Source organism: Abrus precatorius, unplaced genomic scaffold (assembly GCF_003935025.1).
Source record: "Abrus precatorius isolate BTA unplaced genomic scaffold, Abrus_2018 Scaffold2, whole genome shotgun sequence".
NCBI lineage: Eukaryota > Viridiplantae > Streptophyta > Magnoliopsida > Fabales > Fabaceae > Abrus > Abrus precatorius.
Window position 1 is genome coordinate 29,843,043 of NW_020874362.1, and position 12,071 is coordinate 29,855,113.

Consider the following 12,071-nt stretch of genomic DNA (forward strand, 5'->3'; position numbering starts at 1 on the left):
CATTAAAATAATTCAATTAAAAACTTCAACTTTAAGCTTTTAGAGATAATTTGTGGTTGACAATTATATAAAATGCTAAGAGAAACTACTATTCACTTTTGATGACAAATATCGGATTTGGACTTTCATTGAAATTCAATTTTTATAAATATAAGTAAGAAATATATAAAATAAAATAATGTTAATTTAATTGATGCACAATTATTTATTTGATAATAAAATAATATAAATTTAAATCTAAAACATATAGTTGAAATATTTAATTTTCAAATAGTTAAAAATTATATTAATTGATAGAATATTGTTTTAATTTGAATTTATAAACATTTGATTATACGTAATATTGATCGAAAAATAAAAAAAATTATTAAAAAATTAAGAAAACAATTTATTTCTGTTAATTGAATAATTATTTTAAGAACAAAAATATTAATTTGCTTTTATGTAAAATTAGAGGATATGTACTATAAAATAGAAAATCATGTAATTATATTAAAAAATATAGAAAATTTATCTTATTTTGTAAGTTAAAATTACAGAATGAAAAATAAATTCATATAGCATAAATGTTATCCCATCCAAAAGCAATGCATGCCAACACAATTCTTGGCGTAGAGTTTGCTAATAATTTGAGGATAAAATTTATGGTATACTTAAAAAATATCACAACTCTGATATTTTTTATTTTTTGAAAAATATAATTTTTAATGTGATTATATGTTAGTTATACATTACTGATAATATTTTAAAATTTAATAGATAATATTTTATATACTAAAGTATTGTATTTATATTGATATTTTTATTTTAAAATATATATTCTAAGATATATTACAATTTTAATTTTATTAATTTTGTCTCAAAGGAGATGGGAGGAAATTTTAATCTTAAAAATTCAAATTAAAATATTTTATTTATTAATTAAATAAACTCAATTTTATTCTAATTTTGTTGAAACTGGACGAAGTGAGATTTTATTAAAAAAATGACCAAACTTAAATTTCAAGTGGAATACTTCACAAATATAAAATAATATTATAATTATATGTATTAATATTAAATAATATTATAATAAAATTGAATTCTATAATTTTTAATAAAATTTTACATATAATTCATCATCTGTGAAATATTAAAAAAGTTAAAAAAATTGTTAAATAGAAGATTTAAATACGATAAAAATTGAAAATATTTTTGGCAAGAAGTAATAAATACAAATAAATATGGTAACTGTGGGTTGTAATTACGTGTATGATGGAGATGGTTCAGTATTAAAACAGCCACGTGTGTGGAAGGATAGCAATAAGCGATCCATCAATTTCCTTCTTTCTATAATGAGGTACACTACACTTCCAAGAACAAGAATAATACACTGAGCCAAAAGATCCTTCCACCAATCAAAACCAGAACCCTTCAAAGTGAAAACAAAACCCAACAAATAAGTACTTATTTGGAAAATGCATAAAATTATTTTTTTATTTAATATTATTTCAATAAAAATTTATATTTAAGATTATTCATTATTTAAAGATATATTTAAGCAGTGCTTGTCTATTTTTCAGAATTTATTTTTCTCAATATTTAATTATATTTAATAAATCTAAATTAATTTTATTAAACACTTTAAAACAAACCAACTTAGGTTTTAAGACAAAGAAAAAATCCCAAGTCCCATTCTTGTAAATATCAGGTACTCTGTTGGGCATTTGCATTGCATTGAGCAACCTTTTTAAAAAACCTAATCTTTACCTAGTTTGCAGGGTCCCACTTGTTTCCTATGTTTGCTCCCGGAACCAATTAGAATAAGAATAATATTAATTAATGCTTTAAAGATACTGATTAAAAAATATTATTGATACATATTTATTATTTTAATATACTTTTAACATAATTTTAGATAAATTTATAATCTTTTAATAAATATTTTTTTATGGAAATAAGTAAGTATATTTTAGATATTAATTAATAAGATGTTTAAAATAATTTATAAACACTGCACAGTTTTCTTAACTAAATAACATTACACTGATTAATAAGTCATTATAGTCTTAACAACTAGCCTATAAAAGATTGAATATTTTGTCAAGTTTGTTGCGCCAGTTGCCGTTGGAGTAATACAGACACGTTGACAAATTTACGCTATTTACATTTTACAACCATATTGTAACATTTTTAAAAAATATTACTGTTATGATATTTCATATTTAAAACAATAATAATAAATCTAATAATAAATTATCCATAATTGTGCTAATTATGAATTTTTAAAATAGTAATGCATGGCATTTTCGGTTACATTTAATAATACTTGATTTGATATATCTGTACCAAAAAGCAAGGGTGGTGGAGAGAATCTAGAAATGGGCATTTGTTTTGATATCCTCAAAAAGGCCGAAATAAATATATTAATATTTATTTATTTGTTTATAGAAATGGAAAAGAAAGAGAGAGAAGTGAAGAAAAAGCAGAGAATAAAAAGAGACCGGATGTTGACAAATTTCATGTCACTGTTCTTAGAAGGTCGTTTGTTTGTGAGAAGATTTCTTATCTGGGATCTCTCTCTTGCCATTTCTTATTTTATTTTATTTTTCTCTTTCTCTCTCTAAAAAAAGGAAAAGAAAATAAAGCTCTATTCTTTCTTCCCTCCCTGTGAGTCTGCGAGAGAGAAAGAGGAACAAGAGTGGCCCAGCAGATCGAAATCGATGATCTAAGCTTCTTCAATGTTGTTGCAGCAACACCCACTTCGCTCTTTCTCCTACAATTGTTGGTTTTCCCTACCCTTTTTCTTTTGCTTTCTATTTTAGTTCCGAGTCAAACACTTCATTTTTGTAGCGGATTCTTCAGAGCAGATGATAAGAGGATGTGGGTCTAAGGTAATTTTCCATTACTTTCTCAATTCTATCTATATTGATTATTATATTTTATTTGCTTTTATTATTTTATAACTAGTTTTTTTTTTGTAGTAAGTTGAAAACAAAATTCTGGGTTCTTATTGTTTGGGGGCTAATTTAACTGCCGGACTTTTTTTTTTTCATTTATTTATTTTACTTTTTATTTGTAGCTGAAATGTTCAGATGTCTCGGGTTAGTATTTTAAATTCAATTATATCCTTTGGTTTGTTAATTGTTGTATAGGATCTGCCTAATTCATGCTTGTCATTCATTTAGGTTCTCTCCCTCTTATACTTTTGGGTGTGTTTGTTAATATCTTTGTCTATAGTATAAAGAGTGAAATTTGTTGCATCCCTCTAATTACATTGGAGGACAACTGACATAGTTTTGTGAGGAGAAAATTAAGATTTTCTGTTATTTTATTTTCTCCTCCATTCCTTTGACTCAAAATTGGATTAAAGAACTTGAGTTCCCCAAGTATCAAGGAAGAATTTGGGATGCCCAGTTTATAGCAACTCCACTTCTCTATAGATTTTTTCATTCCAATGATAAGGTTATGTGTACTGATCAATGTTGAAGCCCATGGTGTGACCAGTTGGATTCTATTGTGTTCCATCAAGTTACTGACGACTATGCAAAGAAAACCCCGCTTTGTTGGTAGTTTACCTTAAATGTCAGTATTATGTTGGGAAGCCAGAAAATGTGATAAAAGAATTGATTCCTGATAAATCGCTGGCATACAAGTGATGGCTTGTTCAAATGTCAGAATTGATGACTGATTTTCTTGGTAAAATTTGTCAACAAAAAAATTATACGAATGTCCAGTGGGTATTTTATCCAATATTTGATGTTATGAAACATTCCGAAGTTGGCATATCAGGAGGCCATTTTTATGTTTTAATTTGTGCATTAATATAGTCTCGGTTTTTACCATATCTTTAGCAGTTTGGTTGGGGTAACTGGTCCTCACCCCGGCAATATCGGAAGCAATGTGATTTGTCAGTTTGTCATTTTATTAGAGGACAAAACTTAGGTGTAGTTAGTGTTTACTAATCAAAATTGAAGTTTTACTTTGAATAACATTAAATGCAAATATTTTATTTAAATAAAACTGAAATTTAGTTAGTAAACAAAACTAACAACACATAAATTTTGTTCTTTAATAAATTGGATCATTTTCTTGGAAGCCTAAAACATATCAGACTTCATTAATAGTTCACCTTCTATAAATGTGTGCATTTAGTGACTCGAATGTTTTGTACTTCTTTATCACCTTGCAACACCATAGTTTGGCTAATTTGGTGATGCCTTTACTTGTTGTGGTAGTCTTAAGTAGTACATGTTATGTCTTGGTAAAATTAGACAATGCAACCTTTGTTATGCAGCATCCTGCCGATACTTCTGAACAAAAGAGTTGTGAATTTAATAGGTAGTTAACATAGTTATGCCTTTTGAAAGTTAACCTATATGATAATTGGTATGACCTACATTATGCACAAATTTTTTAAGCAGCAACAGATGTTTTCTCCCTGCCATAAGGAGTAGTCATTAGATTCTTGTTGTACTCCACAAAACTTGGGTACATCATTATTGTCATGCATTTAATGCCTTTAAAGTGGTATCATACATGTGAATTGGGTGTTATGACACTGTCTAGTCAGCTCAATTTCCCATATCTTGAATTAAAAGGGAAAACGTTATACTCACATCCTTACATATGCATGAATGAGTTACAATGGGAACAAGCACAAGGGATGGAGTGAAGGGTGGAAAGGTTTATTACTAAAGGGATTTTCATATAAAAATTGGTTGGAGGGAGAAAGTAAGAGTTCAAGAGCTAGAGAAAAGTAAGTGACAGCTTGAAGATGTTGGCAACATTGGTTCTTTAGTGAGCATTTTTTATTTACATTTGAAACTAGTAAATAGTAGTTATGATTTAACAGTGAAATGCAAAAGACTCATAGAAAGTGGGCTGGACTTATCTATTAAGATTTTTCAATGGCATTGTAATGATAGAGTTTTCAAAAGCCTTTTCTTTTTCATTATGTAAAGCTGGCTGGAAAAAGTTGCATGGCTTAGATGGTGCTTGCATCTTGTTAAGTTTCTTTTTTATTCCCTGAATAAGATGGACTACTAAAAATTGAACAATAATATACTCATGGGAAAATAAGTTTACAAGTTTACTTAAATACTCTGATTAACCATACTGGAGTTGTGAAGATTCTATTTTGAAATTGAAGATTTAATTTCATTCATAATACACATAGACCAATGTACTTGAAGAGAAGTGGAAATCTTGTTAATCAATACTACTTTTTCTACTGAGAAGTCAAGTCCCCTTAATCATTCAAGCAAATTTAATTGATAAATTAAGGGGCAGAAACTGAAAATTTCTTGATGTGCAAGTATCTTTGCTAGCATGGTAAATGTCATGTCAATAAATCTGGATTTGAGTTATCTAATTATTTGGCCGTTTGTATGGATTGTGTTTGACTGTTTGTGGTATTTTATGCCATGCAACATTGGAAAATTAAACAAAGCTCATACCTTTTTAATGAGTTTGAAATAAATTAAGATATTGCATGGATTGTGTTGAATTTAGAGGAGGAGGAAGAGAGAAATAGAAACATGGATACTTTTGGCAAGAACCTCTGAGTGAGAATATTTATTATTTAGTAGAAATGTTGTACATCATAGGTTATGCAAGACATTCATATAGGCAGGCTCTTAATAGGCTTAGTGGAGATGATTTCCAGGCTAATATTAATTGAGTTTCCTAGACACTAATACCCATGGTTTTTAAATGTATTCTATCATGTGATACATAAACATACTATTTCCTAAGTGCATTAACTAATACTATTTTCAATGGGTTGAACTGGAAGCTGTGTATCAGTTAATTCATGATAGAAAACGCATTTAAATATAACTATATTCAATTTTCAGGGATGGGAACCAAAGTTCAGAGTCTGCCAGGATATTACTCAATGAGAGATCTTAATGAGGAATCCAGCAGTTGTGGCTGGCCCCTATTTTATGGAGATAAAACACTGGTAAATGGACAATATTATCATAATTATCTGTCAGGTGCTGCTGCAGATGTGTGTTCAGCATATGATAAGGATGTTGTAAAGCAGATGATGCTAGAGCATGAGGCCATATTTAAGAATCAGGTATGATGGTTCTTGTTCATTTCATCCCTTGGCCTGTAGCTTAAATAATGTCAATGGGAAAGATTTTGGGTGTTTCAGGATTAAGTCTTATAAATCAGTTGAAAAACAGAAGGCTTTTTGGGCTGTGAATGTTAATTTTCATGGTTCTTCAGAGCTGTTTTTAGTAAAATGGCTTTCTTCAATTGTTGCAATTATTGTTAAGTATTTACAGTAAGCTATCAACTCTAGTTTGTCATGATTGATTTCAACCAATTTCTAGATCTTCTTAGCAGCGGTATTGTTCAGATTGATTTCTTTTTGTACCCTTTGATTGGCAACCCATTGATATATTTAAATTATGTATTATCAATCAGGTCTTTGAACTCCACCGCTTATACAGAATACAAAGGGATTTGATGGATGAGGTTAAAATGAAAGATTTACAACGAAACCAGATATCTGTTGAGAGATCATTTTCCACAGGACCCACAGCATCTCAGATAACATCTGAAGATGGTAAAAAATGGCACATTCCTGGCTTTCCACTAATAGGAAGTTCTAATTGTGCTAGACCATCTATTTCAGGCATTGAGGGCATTCATTCACCTTTGGGTTCTAATAAAGGAATCAGTAAGCAAGGTGATCTCTTCCCTTCCCCTAATGGGAGTAGTTCAAAAGATGTTGAGATACTTGAGTCTAGACCCTCAAAGGTGAGACGAAAAATGTTTGACCTTCACCTCCCTGCTGATGAGTATGTTGATACTGAGGAAAATGAAAAGCGTAGTGATGAAAAGATAAATGGCACAACAAAATTTCTTCCTGATAGAATTTGTAAACATGAAAAGGGAGGTGATGTGAAGCTTTTCTGTGGCAATGGTGGGAAGACTGACAGCCAGGAAAATATTTCACGATCTGAGCAGCCTTTGAAGAGCAGAAATGGTTTGGCTGACTTAAATGAACCTGTTCATGGGGGTGACACAAATGATGTTGCACTTGTTTCTCCTCTGGACCATAATCCCTGTCAACGAGCAACTGAATGGTCTGATCTATCTGGCAAACAGAAGTCAAAGTTCTTTGGTTTGACCAAGGAAGATTTACTGAACTCACATCGTGGAACTGACAGTTGGGCTCAACATAATGGATATTTGGATAATGACAGGGGTGGGAAAATGTGGATTTCATCAATAGAGTCAGGTTTGATTTCTTATTGAGCTGCTTCAAATTTATATCCTAGAATTTTGCAAATTCTTTAGAAAAAGCATTTTCTTTCTATATCTTCTTCTGTTGGACCAAATCTTCCTTTTTATCTGGCAATAAACCAGGACTAATATTGACTTGATTATCTAATAAATTATGCCATAAAACCAAGTTTTCAATGATTGCAGGGCAAGCTAAAAGCAATCTGAAACCCATTCCTCAAGTCCTCAAACAAGAGCAATCACTTCTGTCTTCCCACACAATGCAAGATGCACTCAGAAAAGCTCATGAACCGTCATCTGATTATCTAAATAATCAAAGCAAGGCTGATTTGTGGAGGGAAATGACACCTAGTCGAATAGATATCAATGAGAGAAATCGTGAATTCTCTGATAATAAACGTCCAGAGTGTGTTGTATCATCACATAGGCCACTTTTTGCAATTGCTTCTTCCTCAGATTTAGGTAAATCTTGGTCTCACTCACCTTGGGAAATGACAATTAGCAGCCCAAACCAGAAGTTGATATCTGTACAGACACCTCCATCTCCATGTCTAAATGCATCTGGTGCCTTGAGTAGGAGTTCCCAGTCACATCAAAGCACTGGTATTTTTGGAGATGGTTGGCCTCTAAATATCAATTCAAAGCTTAATCAAGGTTTTCAATGTGAAGCATCTGGGCAGAATGGATTTTACTCCAGGACTTTATCTGGGTCCAAGGAACAATCAGTGAACAATTCTTCAATTAGCTATCTTAACAATAATGATTGCAAGAAATTTCCTGAACACTACAATGGTTTAGCAAACTACAAGAATTCAAATTTTAATTCACATTCCAAAGACATGAAGTCTGGAAAAGATATTAACTTGAATGAGTTACTTTCAAATGGTTCATCCAACAACATAGTTTCTCAGTCAAGGCTTGGAATCATGGATGGAGAACAGAAACGTGAGGAGCAGCTTGCAGTGTTGCCTTGGCTTAAAGCCAAGACAAAATGCAAGAACGAGGCACAAAATACTGGTAGAAGCTTAATTACCACAGATTTAAATTTCTTCCAAGGTAATTCTTTATCTAACAAAGATGAAACTGGAAAGGTGTGTAATGAAAACTTTATGCCCAAGGTAACTTCAGGTTTGTGTTCTAATGATGTTGAGCCAAGGAGGAAAGAAGTTAGTGAGAGCTCTAGTAAAAGGAAAATTCTTGGTGTTCCCATATTTGATATGCCTCATATTTTTGCTAAGGAATCATCTTCACTCACATCTCCCTCCGTGTCAGTTCCAATACCATCTGATGTAGAATTAGTGGAAAATAATCGGAAAAACCCAATACTTGATATTAACATGCCTTGTGATGCTGGTCCTGAGCTGGATGAACTAGCTATCACTGAAATCATTGTTTGTAAGAAAGGATTGTCTACAACAGAAGCCAACTCTAGAAACCAGATTGATCTGAACTTGAGCATGAGTGAGGATGAAGCATTTCTGACAACTATTCCAGCTACCAACCTAAAAAGGAAGGCAGAAATAGATCTTGAAGCCCCTGCTCTTCCTGAGACAGAGGAGGATGTTGTTGCTGATGAAAAGCAGCTTGAAACTCCTTTAGCATCACCACTAGTCCCACAAGACACAGTTGAAATGCCACAGGATGAACTTATGAGGTATGCGGCAGAGGCAATTGTTGTCTTGTCATCTTGCTGTGATCAAGTGGATGATGTGGTCAGCTGTCCATCAGAAAGCCCTGCTGTTGACCCATTAAGTTGGTTTGCTGATATTGTTTTCTCATGTGTGGATGTTCAGCAGAGAAAGGCTGATAATTCAAGGGAAAAAGCTGATGAGGATAATGAGGAATCTTCCTTAGAAGGAATGGATTACTTTGAGTCGATGACATTGAAGCTGATAGAGACCACGGAAGAAGACTACATGCCCAAGCCGCTTGTTCCAGAAAACTTCAAAGTTGAAGAAACTGGAACAACTACTTTACCTACTCGTACGCGAAGGGGTCCAGCAAGGAGAGGGAGGCAACGGAGGGACTTCCAAAGGGACATCCTTCCTGGCCTTACATCTTTATCCAGGCACGAAGTAACAGAAGATCTTCAGACATTTGGAGGGCTCATGAGAGCAACAGGTCATGCATGGTATACAGGATTAAACAGGAGAAACTCTTCTAGGAATGGGTGTGGCAGGGGTAGGCGGCGATCACAGCCACAAGTTGCCCCTTCTCCACCACCACCTCCTCTGTTGGCAACCATTGAAACATGTACTCCACTCATTCAGCAGCTTAATAACATTGAAGTGGGATTGGAAGATAGAAGCCTAACGGGTTGGGGCAAGACAACCAGAAGGCCCCGTAGACAGAGGTGCCCCGCAGGTAATCCTCCATCAATCCGGTTAATCTGATCACTGTAAGAGGCTTAAATTTATAGTTGAGAATTTATAGAGGGTAAGAACTAAGCAGGTCCATTTCCTTATTGATGGAACACATGATTTTCTATCTCAAGCACAGGAATTTCTCTTGTACATTTCTTCAAACCCGTATTTGGGTATATGCTTGATTTTCAGTCAGTCTTCTTGTGATAGCAACTTGTATTATTCTTAAATAATGTGGCATGATTTCTTCTTGGTCTCTAAGAACTGTTGAGGGTAGATATATATCAGTTTGTGCACTCTCATAGGACCATTTTTCTTAAATAATGTGGCATGATTTTTTCATTGCACTACGTATTAGGCTGCATGCTTGAATGAAATGGACCTTCATTTAATAGGACTTTAGCTTTCGATATGGTGGTAGATCTGTTTCTTTGATATGGATATGTATGAGGTTTTCCCCTTAATCAAAGTTCTTCAGCGGCGAATCCAAAGATTTTCCATGTCTGCTTTGCAATCATCCTACTAGTATTCTTTTCATGTAAAAGAAGAAAATTCAACAGATGTAATTTTTACGTAGATACCCCTTGTAATATGTATTCTCATCAATAGCTAATGTGTACAAAAACGTGTTTTTTCACCGAGTGCATTTCTAACATAGCTTACACAATCTTTGATGTTAACTATTAATTTGAGTATTTATCATGCACCATGAATATTTGAGAATTTATTTTTGTGTTTTTCTGGAAGTCATTGATCTGACATAATGTCCATAAACTCGAAATTATTGAAGTGCATTGGGTTGACCAAGGTATCTCTATCCTGAGAAGCATGCCATCAGCAGGGTGGCTTGGAAATCTTCAAGTTTGAGTTTTGTCACGGTGAGGAGGGTACATGTGTTGCTTTTCTATCGAAAGGGAAGTTATCTTTTAACTTCTATTTCCACTACCACTCTTTTTCATTTTCATTTTGAAATTTAAAAATTATTTCTAAATATCAAAATCTAATCAAACATGTTGTTTAATTTATCCAAGGATGCAATAATAATATTATTGAAAATTTCATTTTTTTAAATGTAATAATATACTTTAAACTAATGTCGCCTAAGAAATTAGATATTGTATGCAAGAGTAATTACTGATAAAAAAAATAGCCACTGTATATTTACTCTTTTCAGTACATCATTGAAATTTAATTTAAGTTAAGCCATGTAAAGTAATATATATTTTTTTATATTAAGTTTCATTGAACTACTATTTTTTTGAATTATGAATGGTGATTAAGGTGATTAGTAATAAAAATGTATTTCGTGCCTTTACTCATATTTGAATCCTAAAGTGAAATCTAAGCCCTTGTTTGGTTGGACCGTGTGTTTTAAAGTTTTGAAAATTTTAAAATGTTGTAATATTCGTTGTTTTTTGAAAAGCATTATATATTTGAGACATAAGGAACTTTAATTTTTAGTTATTTTTAATATTTAATATTTTCTTCTATAACAAAAAAAAGAATTTAAAAAGTATTAAGATCAAATATTATCGCAAAAAAGTTAATAAAATACTTCATTTAATGTTTATAAAAAGTATGACCATAATTTAAATATAATTCTTATGCTAAAATTGAACATACAAAATATTAATTTGAAAAATAAATTATCTCATAGATAATAATAATTGATGGCTATATTTTATGTTTATTTATTTTCTGATAAAAAATAAAATTGAAAGAATTGATATTTTATTTCTCAAACACACAGCTTGTATGAGAAAGACATTTTGATGAGTTAACGCGAAAGGAATGCGATGTGTGGACAGGTGGAGAGGAAGCATATTATTGATGGTGTCATTGTGAAAGTGAGAGGAGAGACCCTTCACAGTTCTGTCTTCTTCTCTGCCATTCCTTCCTCGCCACACACTCAGATAAATACACTAATTAATACTTATCATTATCATTATTATGTTACATATTAAGAGCAAATGATGCGGCTTCTATTAATGTCATTAGATAAAGCAAAAATGCATCATCATATAGAAACTAAAAAGAAAAACAAAGAGAAAAAGATAAACTAATTTGCTTGTAGTCTTCAACATCTGAGTTGAAAGCATAATGCAACTTCTTATAACCTCTATAGGTGTAGGTAAATGGTAAACAAAAGAAAGTTTATATGAAGGAAGAAGGTAAATGGTAAACAAAATTAAGTTTATATACTGTATGAGAAAGAGAAGGAAGAGGAATTTGATTTTAGAGTGAGAAGAATAAGATAGAGAGGAGAAGGTGTAAGGTAAGAAAGAAGTTTTAAGAAGCATGCATTTTGAAATTGTAATTGCATCACCATTGTGACACACACATACACTCAATATTTTAGACCCGTAAAGTGTATTTTAGAGAAAGAAAGAAAAAGAACACAACTTTTATTATTAATAAATATTTATAATTTAATATTTTTATAAACAAACTTAAATAATAAATTCA

At 31.7% G+C, this 12,071-nt stretch overlaps 1 protein-coding gene across 2 annotated transcripts; it reads left to right on the forward strand.

The window, feature by feature from the left end:
* Positions 1–2,562: 2,562 nt before the first annotated feature.
* LOC113857395 lies at positions 2,563–10,315 on the forward strand. 2 transcript variants are annotated; one of them, XM_027489228.1, is made up of 5 exons: positions 2,563–2,763; positions 2,833–2,873; positions 5,838–6,064; positions 6,418–7,237; positions 7,429–10,315. In XM_027489228.1, the coding sequence occupies exons 3-5, from the start codon at positions 5,840–5,842 to the stop codon at positions 9,633–9,635; spliced, it is 3,252 nt and encodes a 1,083-aa protein (XP_027345029.1). In that variant the 5' UTR covers positions 2,563–2,763; positions 2,833–2,873; positions 5,838–5,839; the 3' UTR covers positions 9,636–10,315. The 2 variants fall into 2 exon arrangements, with proteins under 2 accessions (XP_027345029.1, XP_027345028.1); XM_027489227.1 differs by having other exon boundaries at positions 2,563–2,873.
* Positions 10,316–12,071: the final 1,756 nt, after the last annotated feature.